This window comes from Hyperoodon ampullatus, assembly GCF_949752795.1.
Source record: "Hyperoodon ampullatus genome assembly, chromosome: 14".
NCBI classification, from domain to species: Eukaryota; Metazoa; Chordata; class Mammalia; order Artiodactyla; family Ziphiidae; genus Hyperoodon; species Hyperoodon ampullatus.
This window is the reverse complement of record NC_136927.1, coordinates 72,506,727-72,525,204: the sequence shown is the minus strand read 5'-3', so window position 1 is coordinate 72,525,204 and position 18,478 is coordinate 72,506,727. Positions and strand designations below refer to the sequence as shown.

The window sequence follows — 18,478 nt, the reverse complement described above, 5'->3', positions numbered from 1 at the left end:
CAGCAGCTATGAAACCCCTCTGCCCTCCATCCAGCACCCTGAGCTGCTGCCACCCAGCAGGAACCACTGCTTTAGGGAAGCATCTTCCAGGATGTTTGTGGGACCCTCCGTGGGGACCCAGACTATAGTGAGGACCCCCTCTGGCATCTGAGTCTCTAGCGAGGATACTCCCAGCTGAGAGAAACCTTAATTTCCAGAGACCAGGCTCTCAGTGGCAAATCTGTCCAACTGGCATCTGGGACTCCCAAGGGGCTGGGCTGGAGCTGGGGACAGTCTTGTCCGGGGATGACTCAGCCCCTTTCACCGCCAAGAAAAGCTGCACAGAAAGCCTCTGCTTTCCTCCCTTTTCACCAGGTCCACAACCCTCCCCAGCGGCATGAGACAACTCCAGGTGGGCAGGAGAGCCCCGAATGCTGATACGTGGGTGTGAGCACCTCCACACCAACATCTGCCCCCATGGGTGCTGTGTGGTGGCGAGAGGCAGGCAGCACCAGAGAGCATGCGACGTCTCTATCCGTTGCTGCTGAAAACTTCCCCTCTGTGCATGGAGAGTGCAGACAACACATTTCGAGTTTTATCAAGTTTTCAATGATGCCCATTGTAAGCCAACAGTAGCCAGGTAGTTGATGTACAGAAAACACTATAGTCCCAGTTTGATTGCCCAGTTGAGGGAGATTCAACTGATATTCCTGATCATTCTAAGAGAGGACAAGAGTGGGCTGAGCCTCCTGCTCTGCACGCCTCCCATCCCACCCCGGGAGCAGCCTGGCTCCAGCCAGCCCCAGGCTAGACAGGGAGGACGGGGCACCCACCTGGCTGGTTGATAGGAGCTCTGGGTTTCCGTCACTCATCCCCACGTAGGCACTCTCACCATCAAACTGGAACAGAGAAAGAGAGGCAGCTCTGATGAAAATGTTCTCAAGAAGGGCCCAGGAGAAGCCAGAGGAGGTCAGGGGACTAAAAGCACTGAGGGGAAAAGACTCTGGAGCCTGGAGAAGCAAAGACTGAGCCCAAGATGCCCAGTCCCCATTTCAGGAGGACTCCCTCTAGGGTAGAAGGAGCAGTCCTTATTCTGTGACCTCTGATGGCTTGGGTTCATCACACTTAGGATGCAGAGAGGAAAACCTTTCTGCCCTTTACACCTTGTCCATAGACCTGTCAGGTTGCCTTGTCAGATACTAAGCTCCCCATCTCTGGAAGTATGCAAATATTTCTCCTGGCCAAAATGACATCAGGCTCTCAGCTAGAGCTGGAATTCCACAAGCTGGAGAGAGGCCAAGGTCTCCAGCGCCTTGGGATCAGGACAGCCTGCCCCTGACCCATCCTCCGGGTCTTACCATCCCAAGTGGCTCTGGCCCCTCACCTTTGACCCTTAGGCAGTGATGACTGTGGTAAAAACCATGTACAGGAACTACACCCTGTGTTCTGAGCAGCTGCCAAGGCTGGAGTTGGGATTTGTCTGCAAGAGGGAGCAGGTGTAGCGGGAGAAGCAGGGGCTCTGGGGCCACTGGCTCCCCTTTTCCCTGATGTGTGATCTTGAGCTGGTGTCTGAACTTCTGAGGTGCCACGCCTGTCAAATGGGGATAACGACAGTAGTCCTCTCTCCAGGGGATGCTGCACTGAAACGTGCAAAGCACTTGGCTCAATTCCAGTTCCCTTCGTTTGAGACAAGTGTCTTGGGTTGGGTTCTCTAGAAGCAGAGCCTGAGACAAGGGTTCTAATGCATGTGATCTTTGAGACGTGCTCTTTAGAAATAACCTGTAAGGGAGGGAGGGCTCAGGATAGGACAGGGGAAGGAGCTAAGCAAGGATGTGGTCCCAGCTGGAGAGTCGCTGTAGCCTGGTCCCACCTGGGGCATGGATGGTACCACAGAGTTAGCGCCAGCATGAAGCAAGAGGCTGCACTTTTGTAGCCCATGTGCATCAGTCATTGGCTGTGGGCTGCCCTTAAGGTACAGAAGGAGTCATAACCCGAGAAGGGGGGCCGCCATTTGGCCAAGGGCAGTTCTCCAGAGAATTGTGCCAGCTGTGAGCCATTTTTAGCCAGTGCTCACAGCAGATGGGAGTAGGCTGTGCTGGACAGTAAAGGGATCTGGGGGGGGCACCAACAGCAGCTGGCCAGTTTACTGTGATTGAAAAAAAACCCTTTTATTAGGTTATATTCATATGGTTCAAAATTCCCTAAGTACAAAAAGCAACAGAGTGAAAAGTCGCCTCCCCGCACCTCCCAGGCATTCACCGCCCCTCTCCAGAGACAACAGCTGCATCTACCAGCTTTCTATACATCCTTTCAGAGATAGTCTCTGTATATACATTAGAGTCACTGCTTTCACATAAATGACAGCATACTATACACACCATTTCGCACCTTATTTTCCTCCTAGCAACACATCCTGGAAAGTGTTTTATGTCAGGACATAATTTTGTTTTCTGGTACCTAGTATGCCACAGCATGCCTGTAACATATATATTTAACTAGTTAAGCACGCGGGCAATTGAGTTGTTTCCAGGCTTTTGCTATTTCCACATTGCTCCCGTGAATATTTTTGTACATCCATCATTTTGCATGGGTATGAGTCTATCTGTAGGATTAGTCTGTATAATCACGGCATCTAACCGTGTGTGTGTCTGTAATTTGGATGGACATCACCAAGCAGCCCTCGTGGAGGTTGGAAAAGTCCACAATCCTGCAATCATCAGTTCATCCAGACCCTCTTCGCTCAGAGAGGATTTCCTAACAATGGCTCAGATGCCAGCCTCCTACCTCTGTGGGCTCTGAAGCCCACTAACCCCGACTCCCTTGCCCTGCTTGCCCTTGCTCATCGTTCCACAGCCCCTTTATCTTCTAGCTTTCTACATCATTTACTTATTTACCACGTTCATTGCTTACAGTTGGATTTCCCCTACGAAAATGGAGGGGACTTGAGGTCGGGGTCTTCGTCTGTCTGTACACTGATGCCTCCCAAATACCTACAATAGTGCTTGACATAGAGCAGATACTCAATAAATGCTTGTTGAATGAATGAATGAATGAATGAATGAAACAGCCACTACATCACTCACATTGTCTTTTACCAGGCCAATCTTTCCATCGGGGTAGTGGGATTAGGGTTTATACCCAAGTGCCTTCCCAATACAAGGATGGGCAGAGTCCTTTGGTGACTGCTGGATTTGCAAAAGAAAAGGCCATGCCATGCCTAGAGTCTGGGCATGACCCCAAAGGCAAGGCTCCATCTAACGCACTGTACCCCCGGAGCTTAGGCTTCAAGGCTCTGCTCAGAAACACCTCCTCCCAGAGGCCTGCCATGCTTTCACCTCCTTTGGCTTTCCCTCTAACAACCTAGGTTGTCTCCATATCTGTCTTCTGCCCCAGAGTGGGAGCAGCTTGGAGGCTGGAACTGTGTCCTGGTCATCTCCAAATCCCACAACACCTGACACAGACTGGCATCAGGAATGGGACTATGACTTAGGCGGGGTAGAGTGCTCTCAACAAAAGCTCCTGGGTACTCATCAGATGTGTCACCATGGCTACATATTCTTCGATAAAAGTAAGACCTTTTTAAAAATCACACGTAATTTATATGTATGTTCTAAAAGAAAGAATGATGGGAAGCGGAGGGGGAAGAAATTTAACCAGGTATTTGGAACATTTTATAAAGCAATAGTCATCAAACAGTATGGTATAGACTAAAAGTACAGGGACGTGTATTAAAGGAGCAGAGGGAAAGATATCCCCCAAACGCTGTGTAATACCCCATTTATTAAGTGCTGGCTAGAACGAAGCCACCCTGGTCCGCTCTCTCCTCCGACATGCACAGAAGGCAATGAACAAATATTTGGTGAATGAATGAATGTGCTTGGCACCGAGCAAAATGTTTTCCATAAAAGAGCTCATTTAACCTTCACAACAACCAGTTTCAAACCAAGGAAACAGGTCGAGAGGATAAACAGTTGCCCAAGATCACGCAGTTAGGGAGACACTGCACTGCAGAGTGGTCTGTTTGCTTCCTGGGCTTGGCCTCTCCCACGAGGCTGTAAGCTCCTTGGCGGCAGGGATCATGGCCTGGCTGCACCGCCCCCCCCCCCCACACACACACATAGCCAATCATTTGCCGGGGCCTTGCACATACTAGGTGTTCGATGTGTACGTGGTCGCGCTTCGCGGAAGGAGGAACTCCCTGCAGTGAGCAGTGGGGAATGGCGCGGAGGAACAGAGACCCTGGATTTTGAGGCATGTGTGCCGGGGGTAGTGAAGAGGTTGAGCAGTGGGTCCCCATGAGGTCACCAGAGCCCCCTCAAGTGGGCTTCTGCATTCACTTGTTTATTCAAACAAGAAAGAGCAGCCACATGCCAGAGTGAAGCTTGCTTCCTGCTTCAAGGAAAATCTGAGAAGTTGGCAGAGGTTCCCAAGGCAGGGCCTGGGTCAGCCTCCATCGGGTTGCCCCTGGGTGCTTTGCATGGTGTCCTGGAGCACAGGACTCGGCTACTGAGCAGCTATGAACAGAGGCCCCAAGGTGGTGGTTGGGTGGGTGATGTCTGTTCTCTGCCCACCTCTGTCCAGCAGTGCACCACCTCCGAGCCCTTGTAGGGGGAAGGGGACTCCGAAACCTCCCAGGCTTCCCCTGGCTTGGCCCCCAGGGCCCTAAGGCCTGAGACTTACCCCCTCAGCCCTCCTCTTGGGGTGGGGGGCTTTCTGGAGGAAAGAACCTGTGTGCCAAGGGGAGAAGTCACAAAGCCTAGACACTGAAGAGCCCCCTCCTCCTCCGCATGCACTTAACAGACTGAAAACGCCCACATGGACACCCACTGCACAGCGGTGATGCTGAGTGAGCATCACACAAAGGTATGCGAGAGCTTCCCTGGTGGCGCAGTGGTTGAGAGTCCGCCTGCCGATGCAGGGGACACAGGTTCGTGCCCCGGTCTGGGAAGATCCCACATGCCACGGAGCGGCTGGGCCCGTGAGCCATGGCCGCTGAGCCTGCGTGTCCGGAGCCTGTGCTCCGCAACGGGAGAGGCCACAACAGTGAGAGGCCCGCGTACCGCAAAAAAAAAAAAAGGTATACGACATACAGTGTGCCCAAGCATGGCGACAACATATGCATCACAAACTGGTGGGGGCCCACGTCACACACAACAGAGTGTTCAAGACAGCACTCAGTTACACACATACCACATGCATGGGTAGCACCAACCATCACAGACAAAGACGTCCAGAGCACAAGCATCAGCGTACACAGCACAGACCCTTTACGGGACTGGTATGCAACCGCCAGAGCCTGCACACACGGAAGGGAGGGGGTGCCCAGATGAGAGTAAGTACCCCACCCATCTGCAGCTGAATACGTATATAACTCAGAGAAACGTGCACACAAACACATATGACCCGCGCATGTAGAGACCCACAAAGGCACCGAAGAACTTAAATTCTGTGCGTATTTCAGTTTCTCAGTCCCTCAGTCAAAAATCTTTTTTCACACCACACAACCTTCCACACGCTTTAAAATGTGAAAAAAAAAGTGTGTGTGTGTTTCAGGAGGGTGGGGAACAACGGCCTAAGAATTTCCACGAAATGCCAGGAGAATATCTCTTACCACTGACTGGAATAGATTAATTTTCCCCATTTCATATTCTAATTATAATTCCTTTTCCCAGCGCCATCTTCAGTCGTCATTACAGCTGGAAGATTGTTCTGCGAAAGCCAGCCCTTCATCTTCTCTTCCCAAGAGTTTTGTCATGGAAATGAGTTTGGGAATCTGAAAGAATCCACATTTTTGCAAATAGCGAATGTGTGGGGATAACCCTTTCATGACGGCCACCAAGGAGAGGCTTCTGAAGGGTCTGTCTCTCCCCACAACGTGTGGTCCCCTTGGTGAGAGGGGTAGCTGGTCCTCTAGTCCAACAGCCACCTCCCTACACGCACACACACACGCACAAAGAAAAGGATAGATCCCTTTTCTACCTTTAAGCAAACTTAGCAAATAGGCAGCCAAGGTGAAAGGTGAGACGCCCTGATTTTAGCGAGTCAGATGATGCTAGCTCCATCTGTGCCCCTTGGGCAAGCTCTGTAACTGCTCGAAGCCTCCGTTTCCTTATTCTGATGACCCACAGAGCCACTGATTCACAGGAGGTGGAAATTAAACATCTGTGGCATGGACAAATGTGGTAACTGGGTAGATGAATGGACGGAAGGAAGGGAGGGAATGAAGGATGGGCTGGATGGATGGATGGATGGATGGATGGATGATGGATGGTACAAATCAGCACAGTCCCATAGAAATATAAAGCAAGCCACATGTGTAATATAAAATTTCTAGTAGCCACAGTTAAAAAAAAAAGGGGGGGGGACTTCCCTGGCCGTCCAATGCTTAAGACTCCACGCTTCCTGGAATATTACTCAGCCATAAAAAGGAATGAAATTGGGTCATTTGTAGAGATGTGGATGGACCTAGAGACTCTCATACAGAGTGAAGTAAGTCAGAAAGAAAAACATATATCGTATATTAACACATATATGTGGAATCTAAACAAATGGTATAGATGATCTTATTTGCAAAGCAGAAATAGAGACACAGACGTAGAGAACAAACGTATGGATACCAAGGGGGGTGGGTGGGATGAACTGGGAGATGGGGATTGACATATGTACACTACTGATGCTATGTATAAAATAGATAACTAATGAGAACCTACTGTAAAGCACAGGGAACTCTACTCAATGCTCTGCAGTGACCTAAATGGGAAGGAAATCCAAAAAAGAGGGGATATATGTATACATACAGCTGATTCATTTTGCTGTACAGTAGAAACTAACACAACATTGTAAAGCAACTATACCCCAAAAAAAACTAAAAAAAAAAAAAAAAGACTCCGCACTTCCAATGCAGGGGGCGCGGGTTTGATCCCTGGTCAGGGAACTAAGATCCCACATGCCGCACCACATGGTACGGCCAAAATTTTTTTTTTTAATTAAAAATAGGGCTTCCCTGGTGGCGCAGGGGTTGAGAGTCTGCCTGCCAATGCAGGGGACACGAGTTCGTGCCCCGGTCTGGGAAGATCCCACATGCCGCGGAGCGGCTGGGCCCGTGAGCCATGGCCGCTGAGCCTGCACATCCAGAGCCTGTGCTCCGCAATGGGAGAGGCCACAACAGTGAGAGGCCCGCGTACCACAAAATAAATAAATAAATAAATAAAATTAAATTAAATTAAAAATAAATAAATAAAATATAAATAAATAAAGTTTAAAAAGAAAGTATAAACTGGTGAAATTAATTTTAGAGACATATTTATTTAACCCAATATATTAACAATATTGGTTTCAACATGTGATCAATAGAAAAATTGTAAATGAGACGGTTTACAGTCTTTTTTTGATACTGTCTTTGAAATCCAGTATGTATTTTACCTTACAGTACGTCTCAGTTTAGACTTAGCCACATTTTGAGTGCTCAAAAGTCACAGGTGGCTGGTGGTGAATAGAGAAGTAGACAGTTGGGATGGAGAAGATGAGGGGATGGAGAAGATGAGTGGACGGATGGCGAGTAGGTGTATGGGTGCAGTGGACGGATGAGTGGACGGACGGATGGATGATGGATGGAAGGGGGGGTGGGGAGGTGAGTGGTGGGAATGAGTGGGATAGATGGGTCAGTGGACAAAGAGATGACTCAGTGGTTGGGTAGACGGAATTAGAAGGTGGGATGAATGGATGGATGGGCAGGTGGGTGGCTGGGATGAGAGGGATGAGCAGACGGATGAATGAGATGGGATGGCTGGGTGAGTATGAAGAGACGGGTGTGATGGGAAGATGATTAGGATGGTGGGTGAGATCAACAGATGGCTGGAACGGGTGTGGGGGATGCCTGCGCTAATGGAATGGGCTGAATAGTGGGTGGATAGATAGGTCTGGTATTTCCTCCTCGATTCACACTTGTGTTGCATGATGCCATGGCTTCTTAGGGTTGCAACACGTCATTGACTTTCAAACACTCACCTTCAGCCAAGCTACCTCCAGATTGCAGTGCACCATTTCCCCTGAACATTTCCCCCATTTGGACCATGAGCACCTCAAGTTCAACACACCCAACACTGAACTCACGACATGTGTAGAAGCCTGCTCTTTCTCTGGCGGTTTGCCATCATGAGAGATGTCACCTCTACCGAGTACACTGTCAGTACCTCTGGGGTGACTCTGGACCCTCTCCATTCTACATCCTCCTGATCCAATCACCAGCAGAAGCTGTCTGCTCAGCTTCTTCCAACCCAACCCATCTTTCACCCTGGCTATCACTAGCAATCTTTCGGCAATCATTTCACTGCTCAGATCAAAACCCTGCAGTGACTCCACATCATTGGCTCTGGCATCCAGGACCCTCCATGACAACCAGCCCTGAGACTCAGCTCCCACAGCATCCCTCAAGGCTGCAGGAACCTCCAGCACCCTTGCCTTTGCACACATTGCCCCATCATCAGCCTGGAGCACCCTCCTCCTCCCTTTCTCATTCACTGAAATCCAACTCTTCCTAGGTCTTTTTTTTTTTTTTTTTTTTTTCTGGCTATGCACTCCAACCTTAACAGTCCTGCTTGCTTCTATAAATCCGTATTCTTGGGCCCAATCTTAAAGCCCCCATCTCAAGCCAGCTTTGGACTTAATTCAACTTCCATGTATAGTGTGATATACTGGGCAACAGCATTGATTCTTGAATAGGAGTATCAGTTCCACCACTTACTTAGCTGTGTGTGACCTTGGATTTAACTTCTCTTTGCCTTAGTTTCCTCACCTGTAAAATGGTAATGATGGCAGTTAATTATTACTGCCTCATTACGTTTTTGATATCTGTTATCAGGTATCAGATATGAGTTAATATCTGTAACATAATACTTAATAATGGTAATGACTTTTGACAAGTGTTTAATAAATATTATCTTTTATTATTATATGCTAAGCTATTATCCCCTCATCAGCCCCAATGCCCCTCAGTCTTGCAGAGGACTGTGTCTCCTATGTCTCTGAGACCATCAGATACTCCCTCAACTCTCTCCCTTCCTCCACTTTATTAAGATCACACCCATCCTGACCTCCTTTCCTTTAGTCTAAACAGGTGAAGTGTCTCCCTCCCGTTCAAGGTGAGCCCTTTCACTTTGACCCCGCCCCTCTCATGTCTTTCCCTCATTCATTCCCATGCCTAGACCTAAGACCTAATTTAAATATGCTGAGGTAAAATGAAATCAGTCAATGCCCTTATATCAGGCACCAAGCACCTACAATGTACTGAGTAACACACTCCCAACATCGCGGTTTACCGTAAATAAACCTTGTCACGAGGCACTGAAAAGAGGTAAAAGCAAAGGGATTCTGAGGTCACAGAAGGGGCAACTGTCATTGTTCGTTGACTGGTATCTAGCGATTGTTTACTATGTGCCTGACATTGTACAGACACCAGCCATGCTGTAATGATAATGACACAGCTCCTCAAGGAGCCCCCAGTCCTCTGGAGAAGCTTGGGCGAATAAGATGTTCCTATTCTCCAAATCTGAGAAAGGAAGACAGGCTATTCTTTGGCCATAGTCCCACAACAGGGACAAGTCACCACAAACCTTGTCTGACGCTCATCTCAACTGGTCAGTGACAGTTTTGTACCCACCCAGACTCTGAAAGTCAAGCGATCAGTAACAGCCTCGCTCCAATAGCTACATGTCCACAGCTGGGGGTCAGCCTTTCCCAGGACCTCCTGCTTCTGAAAGCACCCCCATCCCTGGACTCCACGCTTCCCCAAACCCTACAAAACTCAGCCCTTGCTTGATTTGGACAGACTAGCTTTTCAAAGTACAGCAATGAATTCAACATCCTGTTTCTGATATAAAATGATGGCCTCATCTTTGACAAATGTGACAGTGGTAGGATAAAGTTGTCACAGAGGAGTGAAAGAAGGGAGAAGGGCCTTTCAAGAGAAGTATCCTGAAAAGGATAACTTGGAAGCCCCATGGTGGAGAACATATAGGAGCTGGCCAGGCAAAGAGCAGGGAACATGACATCTGAGGCTGCTGTGAGCACAGGCCAGTGGGCACCTACTCTATTCCAGACCTCATCCCAGAGCTGTGCCTGGTCATCTCACTGGAAAGCCCCAGAATTCCCAAGGTTGCATGACCAGCCCCATTGTAGACATGAGCAAGGCAAGGCTCAGGGTGGTTGGGGAGCTTGCCCAAAGCTACCCAATCAGTTCCGAATCTGCCCTTGATGTCAGGTACCAAAGCACCAGTTGTTCTGTAGAAGCTGCTGTCCCTCCCCTCTGTACAGAGACACAGATCAAAGACCAAAGATGCACAGTCCTCAGCCCGGCCAGTTGCAGACACCAAGAGATATGCCTCATGGAGATCTAAAGGGGAAACAATCAAAGCAGCCTACACCGCTCCCGCCTGCCCCCACAGTGGGCCGTGAGAACACTCGTTCTGCACAGATAAAACAGTTCAAAAGTAGAGAGGCAGCAAACGGGGCAGCTGCACCCTGGGCCCTGCCGAGAGTGCGGTTTTATGTGGAAGTCTCACAGAGAGATACACATCACACCAGGGAGATCATGGGGGAGGGGCAGAGAGGCGCTGCACAGATGGGGCAGGACAGGGATAGGGCCTCAGGCTCAGACTCTGACCAGACCCCGTATGCTTAACTCCAGGTCCACCATCACTCAAAGAAGGACGACAGCACAGTGGCTACAAACGTGGGCTCTGGTGCCAAGCTTCCTGGGTCTAAATCTTGTGCTTGCTTTTCAAGCTGTGCAACTTTTTAACTAAGTTACTATGTCTCAGTTTCCTCATCTGGAAAATGGGCATGACAATCACTTGGATTAAATACATTAATTTATGTGCTTAGAACTTTGCCTGGTACAGAGAAAGCACTCGAAATTGTTAGCTATTACTTATATTACTATTTAAACCTTACAACAACCCTAGAAGCTTGCTATAATTGTCTCCCTTCTGTAGATGAAGAAACTGAGTGGGGCTTCATGCAAACCTGTGAGGTGCTAAGTGTGGGAAAAAAACCCTTATGCTTCCACCCACCATATGTAATTTGAAATAAAATTTGTAAATTAAAATCTTTGTAAGACAGTCCAACTAGGGGCTAATTTTTTCTATGATGATGTCATTCGCGCTTTGTTCCTAAATGTCAAATATCAATTTCTCTCCAAAAACAAGTTTTTCTCTTTATCAGTGCTTTGTCAGACGTGACGCACATTCTTATTCTGCCCGCCAAGAAATCCAGAGCTCTGATTGAGGCCCAGAGAGGTTAGGGGATCTGCCCAAGGCCACACAGCCAAGACGTGCCCAAGCTGAGTCTGCAGTCCAGGCTGCTGGACCCACAAAAGACCACACTGGCTTCCCACCTCCACTGTTTCCAAGCTGTGTGAACCAGAGCAGGGAACCTCGTGACTCTGGGCCAGGGGCCTTGTCTACCAGGAAGGAGAGATAATGCCTTGGGCATGGTCTGCCAGAGGGGCTGGGGCCCTCGTGAGCAAGTCCAGTGTTGCAGCCATTGCAGGACCTGCTTCCCCACCACTGACCAGAGCTGGCTTGGATGGTGCCACATGTTTTATCAATTAAAAATATTAGAAGGTAATGTAAAAAGACAGTGATCAATACAACTTCAGTGGCAGAGTGCTGCCAGGCACCTGGCTCCTCCAAGAGGTGGGAATCATTGCCCCCGTTTTGTAGACAAGGAAGCAGGGCCTTCCCAGCTCACTCTAACCATCCTCCTTCTAGACCTGGCCTGTCCAGCGTGGTGGCCATTGAGCACTTGGAATACGGCTGGTCCAAACTGAGAGGTGTTTACATGTAAAACACATACCAGGTCTCAAAGACTTAGAACAACAACAACAAAAGAATACAAAATGCCTCATTGGTATATTTATATTGATTACATGCTGAAATGATAACATTTTGGATAGATGGAGTTAACTAAAATATATTATTAAAATTAACTTCACCTGTTTCTTTTTACTTTTTAAAATGCGAGTACTAAAGAATTTGAAATTATGTAAGTGGTTTGCATTATACTTCTATTGGACAGTGCTGGCAGAGATGCTGTCCCAGCCACTATCTGCTCCAGACCCAGAATCTTGGAGATGGCAACAGCTGAATCCAATTCTCCATGAGAGATATGGGGAAACTGAGGCCCATAGAGGGAGAGTGACGTTTAAGGCAAGCAGCTGGTACAGAGGCATTCATTCACTCAACAAATGTTAAGTTATAAGTGCTGGGATACAGCAGAGGACGAAGTGTGGAGCCACATCCCAGACCAGAGGTGACATGGTGATGATGCAGGTTTCCTTGCCCGGCCAATACACCTGGGGACCAGGGTAGCTGGACTTGCACCAATTCCTCAGTTCCCCATTGTCACCTCAGATCACAGAGCTCAGAGACAGGAAGACACGGTGAAACTCCAGCTCCAACCCAGAGCAGATCCACCTCAAAGACCGATATTGAGCCCCCCAGCAGCTGCCAAGACATCCTGACGGGCAGGGTCTCTCAGAGGGCACAGCATGGCCTGGCAGGCCTGTGATTCTACCACTGGTGGCAGCTTACACACCGTCTGCATTACTGCAGATTTATGGCAAAAATTATCCTCTCTCTCAGCTCCATTTAAAGCCATTTGGAGCTTGCTCCCATCCCCGATTATAAATCTAATTGCACATTCCAAACAGACAAGCACTCATTAAGCTTTAATTATGCACATGTTGTTTTCAACAAACATTTTCATTTGGCCGCTGTGAGGGGGAATGGTTCCAAGGGGGCTGCCAGTGCTGCCTGTGGCTGGAAGGAGCTGGGGCCCGAGAAGTGGGTCAGGGTGTGGTCTGTCCAAGAGCAGGACCAGAACCCCATCAGATCAGACTGATCAAGACTTTGATGGCCTTCCACCAGGCTTCTGATGCTGGAGATGTCAACGCGCATATTCTCAGCTGGTCCCACCTGCGCCCCCAGTACGTCAGAGTCTCATCTAAGCTGGAGCCAGTGGGCCTCTCTAGGGTGGGGAAGGGTGACCCACACCCCCAGCTCTGAATGATAAACCCTCCCCATCAGGAGCGGTCCCTGCTCCCACCCCTCTCCCCCTGAACTGCAGCTGGCGCCATCTTTCTCCAGCACCTTCCATTCCTTCATCTGTCCACGCATTTATTCCACAACGATGGACCAAGCACAGACTTGATCAGGCAGTGAGGGGCCCGTGGGGATCATGACAGATAAGCCCCCTGTCTGGTTCTGCCCAGGTCATTCTCCTTCAAGGTCCATCTCACCACTGGGGGAAAAGTCTAAATTCTTTACTGTAGCATTCAAAGCACTTAAAAACCTCCATCCTGCCAAACCTGACTGTCTAGGCTGGCCTCCCATTCCTCTCTCACAGTCCTCCCCTGTTCTGCCTTTTCGAGACGTCCTGAGATCCCGGCATGGACCACACTCTCCCACACACCTCGGCCTCTGCGGCTCTGTACTCTCCACCTGAATCTCCCGTCTTGTTCTGGTCCTTGCGGTTAACTCCCAATCACTCCCGTGCTGTTCCCCTCCAGGAAGCCACCGCTGATACCCACTCCTGGATCCAGCTGACCACCCCTCTGCTTGGGAGAAGCTATGGAAGCATTTATTGGACCCTATAATGCTGTTACCAACTGCCACATGTCTGGCTCCTAAGACCAGACTGCCCCGCTATTTCCCCATAGCACCTTCTGCTCCAAGGGTGGGGAGGAGAGGTATCCACTCACTGCGTGGCCTCGAACAAGGCCTTCCTCTCTCTGGCCTCAATCTCCCCATTTGTACGTGGAACGGTTGAATGGGCGAGGCTCTCTGGGCCCTTTGTAGTTCAGTCAGTTTTAAGTTTTGTGGTTCGTTCAGCAGCTAGACCTTTCTCTTCCCACCTGAAGAGCGGTCCTGAAGCCACCGACGCACGTTCAAATGTTCAGCCAGGACCCTCGGAACAGAGGGGGCTCACCAAGCCACGTCTAGAGTGTACAAATGGCGCCCACCCAGAGATGGGGATCAGGGATCACAGAGAACTCGGAGGCCACGCCTCAAAGAGCTTCTGGAAAAATAAGCAAGGAAAATAAGTGTGTGTTTTAAGATGGTTATCAAGGTCTATTCACATCTGATGGTTACCTGTTGTTTTAGGGCAGGTTCCCTGGAAACAGACTGAGAGTGAAATCTGCCAGTTCGAAGTTTACTGGGGAGCATAACAGCAGACCGAGGGAAGCAGGTGGGCAGAGGGCGAGTTGGACTGTGATGCAGTCACAACAGAGGTCTCAGCCTGTCCCAAGGAGACTCTGGAGCTGGGATGGCTCTGTAGAGATGTCCTAAATTGAGGCAGGAGCCACTGCATTCCCAAGCAGGCCAGCCATTGGGTCCAGGCTGCCCTGGAGGAGGGTGACTGATAAGCTTGGACAAGGTCCCTCCTTCCACCAAAGGCAATACCCAGAGACTCGGCTGCGAGTGGCAGCAGCCAACACTCTCCACAGCTGGAAGAATGAGTGTCTCAATAGGGGAGGGATCTGGGGGACTTACAACAGCATCCACTACAGCTATGATCATTTATTCATTTTAACTAATCTGTGCAACATTTACAGCCAGCTTACGATATGTCAGGCACTCTTTTAATCGATTTACGAGTTTTAACTCGTATAATCCTTACAACAACCTACAAGGTGAGTTACTGCCTCTAAGGCTCCCATTTTACAGATGAGGAAACTGAGGTCAAGTGAGGTTAAGCAGCTTGCCCAAGGCCACACAGCTAGTAAGTGGTGGAATCAGGATTCAAACCCAGGATGCCCACCTCCAGAGCTGACGCTCGCACGATTGGGCTGTGCTACTTCCGTGGCCTTGCCCTGCTACTCACGAAGGCACAGAGCTATCCACCCGCAGCCTTCTGCCCAGAGGCTGGGCTGCGGTCAGCGGTCTAGAGCCTCAGGCTGCCCAGAGTGGCCAGTATTTGTGCTTGACAATTATCTATCATCCGAGCGGTTGGGAACAAGTCCGAAAACTGATCCTTGCCAAAGACAATTAACTAAAAGCCACATGAGTGTACGTTGTGGGGACTGTGGCTTGGGGGAGTGAGTGTGACTGAGACAATGAGAAGCAGATGATGTGGGAGATATTTTCTCCCCAGTGCTACAAAACAAGCCCTCAATCATGCCACAAAGGGCTGGTATTGTTGGAAGGGAAATATGTCAACGACAGCGTTCAAGCGTGGGGCGGTTTAAAAAAAAAAAGAAAGAAAGAAAGGAAAAGAAAAAAAATCTTTTGAAATCGTAATTTGACCTAGAAAGGTTTTCTAGGTCACCTGAACTTGACACTTATGCTTCTAACCCCAAAACCTAACATAGACAAAGTACCAAGTTCACTTCCTTCTGTTGGTACCAGATAACACAGGAAATGATATTTGTAAACACTGCTACTATATTTTTTAGCGCTGTATTGAAATCAGCCCTTGGACTTGGGAGCTGAGAGAACACTGGAGCAGACCAGTTTTGGAAGCCTAGTCTCTGCACTTAGCTGCTGTGTGGCTGTGTGGCCATATGGCTGGGACAGGAACCTCACCTCTCTGATTCTCAGATGCCTCTCCTGTAAAATGGGAATGGGACTGGCAGGGCTGTGCATGCCTCCTGTCAGTGTGCGGGCACACCAAGGTGCCCAAGAGAGGCTGGATTCCCCTATCGCCCCTGCCATTTGCCTAGGCTGAGGTCCACTCCTCTGTTCTTCACTACGGAAGCCCTACGCCCTAGGTCTGGGCTCTCCCTGGGGACCCTGCAGCACAGAAGCCAGGAGGGCAGTTAGGACCTCTGGGTCTGGACCTTCCTCCTGGACACACACACACACACACACACACAGAGAGAGAGAGAGAGAGAGAGAGAGAGAGCAAACCCCACTCCAAGGCAGAGCACATGCCAATGAGTTCTTCAAATTCAACTTCACTGCCAAGCCACCCCGTTTAAGATAAATTATATAACCTCAGGGCTGATAGGCTCTTAGACTCCTTCCCATTATCCCACTGGGGAAATGGAGGCCAGGGCTGGTACACTGCCCCCAGTGACTGGCCACAGCATGCCAATGGTTAAAACCATCACAGTACTGGGGTCCCCGAGCCTGTGCCTCCAGAAGACAACAAAGACCAGTTACCCTCAAAATCCAAGATGGTGGCAGCATCCCCGCCTTTCCCAATCCCTGATCTGAGAATCTATGATGTAACTGGCCATGTGCCAGGCTCTGAAGGTACCAGAGACACAGAAACGATCCCCAGGGAAGCTTGGGGTCCAGAGGCAGTACAGACACCAGCACTAATGACAGCTGGGGTGATGAGGCATTAGGTAGAGATAGGCCAGGTGAGACAGTTGATACACACCTGCCAGGTAGAGGGGCCAGAGTGATCAGAGAGCTGGGAGGCGAGGCAGCTGGGAGGGTGAGAAAACTGGTGTGTGTGTGTGTAGGTGTGAGGTGGGCTACAGTGCAGAGTGCACGGGAAGACTCAATATTCACTGAAAAAAAACAGTGAGAGTTTGAAGCAATATTCCTAACAGAAGAGTAATTGGGGAGGTGTCATCTAGTTTGGCCAGAGATAAAACATTCTGTGAAACAACAGTTAAATAATTAAAGCAGTGGGGCAGGGATGTCAAAGGAGAGCTTTAAATCAATGAAACAGAAGAGAAGGTAGAGAATTAGACCCAACTCTGTACAGAAACACATTATGGTTAAGGAGGGCACGTACTCTATGCCAGGCATCACGTGACGTGATTTCCGTAAGATATTTCACTCAATCTTTGCAATGAGCCTACAAGGGAGATGCTACGACCCCCTTTTACAGAGGAGAAAAACTCGATGTAAGCAGCGTGCTCAAAGGTTACACGGCTAGAAAGTGGCAAAGCCAGGATCTTAACTCTGCGAGCTCCTGCCCATAACAACTACTCTATTTTGTCTCTCCTTTTGGAAACAAAGAGACAAAGACCAATTATTTCATAAACAGAATGGGGATAACAGGGTTATCCTGTTCCTACTTAGGAACACTGGACTAGATACCCATTGCAAGCCACCTACCAAAACGTACTCTAAACAGATTCAGGAGTTAAGTCTAAAAAGTCATGTTATAGGGAAATATCAGAAAACAGAGCAGAATGTTTATCAGATCTCTGGCAGCAGGATAACTTCCTCAGCCCTTGAAGCAATCACGGAGGAAGGGAGATTGACAGATTCAAATATATATGCATTAATATCTTCTGTAGAAGGAAGCGTAATAAAACCAAAATGAAAAGGACATCGAACTAAGAAAATATCAGCACCAACTATGAGATAGTTAATAAATACGATGCAGAAAGGGCTCAGTCAAATTAAAGACGGCAAGATGCCGACAGATGAAAAGACACAGGACACAAACAGGAAAGTCACACAGGAGGCAATCTACCAAGAGACAAATACATAGGAAAAAAGGTACCCTTGATTCTATGGAAATGGGAGAAGTGTACATGAAACACATCAACTATAATGAAACTGGGATACTTCCCACCATTGCTGACATGGAAAACAGTTTCCAGCCTTCTGGAAAGGAATATGGCAGCCACCACCAGGCAGCTAGCCAGCCAGAAGCAGGGTAGATGAGTACCCAAGACCCCTGCCTGCTGCCTCAAGAGTCACCCCCTCACCACACTGCTCATTTGTCTCGAGTCCACCCAGTCTTGCTTGAAACAGCTTTCTGTTCCGAGTGCTGGGGATGGTACCAGTGATGGCAAGATACAGTCTTTGTCCTCCTGAGCATCTGGTGCAGTGAAGAGGACAGGACCAGGAATTATAAGTGGGTGATAAGTGCACTGGGAACCAGAGTTCATGGGAGCCTAGAGACTTCTCAGAGGAGGTGGCTTCTAAGCCAATCTACCTGCAGGCTGAGCAGAATTAGCCAGGTGAGGGAGAAGGCACCAGATGGACAGGACAGGCAGGCTGGTGGGAACAGCACTTGCCAAGGACAGAGGGCTGGAGAGGAGGACCCACTTACTTAGGGGAGGCAGTGAGAGCTGAGCTGCAAAGGCAAACAGGACCTTATCACGATGGGGCTTTTCAGGGCTATACAGGGTGGGGGTGGAGGGTTGAGACCAAAGCCCAGACTGTGGGCTGCATTTTAGAAACTGGCTTCTTAGCTTCAGGTGAAGAATGAATGGGGGAAAGTAAGACTGGAGCCTGTCTAGGAAGCCAGGCAGAAGCTTCTGTGATGATCCAGGGGTGGAGTCCAGAAGCAGGACTCTGAGCAGGGAAGAAACACTTGCTAAAGTAATAACAAGTAAAAGAGTGTGGCAGTGATTCAAAAATAGAAATTTATATTCACGGTTAGAAAGGGAAGCAGGGTTGAAGCCAGAATAAAACCACGACTGTCTCCAGTATATTTTCCAAAATTCGGAACTAAGAATCTCAGAGATAAATGAAAACTGCCAAGAGCAAGGGATCACCCAAGAGTCAGAAAGGGGGTGACGCAC

General features: G+C 49.1%; 1 protein-coding gene across 6 annotated transcripts in view; it reads right to left on the bottom strand.

Annotated features, from left to right (window-relative positions):
• TOX2 (TOX high mobility group box family member 2) overlaps positions 1–18,478 on the bottom strand; it is a gene marked incomplete at both ends in the record, with an annotated part of 139,308 nt that overhangs the window by 82,608 nt on the left and 38,222 nt on the right. For all 6 annotated transcript variants that reach the window (XM_079720292.1, XM_079720296.1, XM_079720294.1 and 3 more), the window contains one exon: positions 813–878. In XM_079720292.1, coding sequence (XP_079576418.1) covers positions 813–878 — 66 coding nt within the window. The remainder of the gene's footprint in view (positions 1–812; positions 879–18,478) is intronic.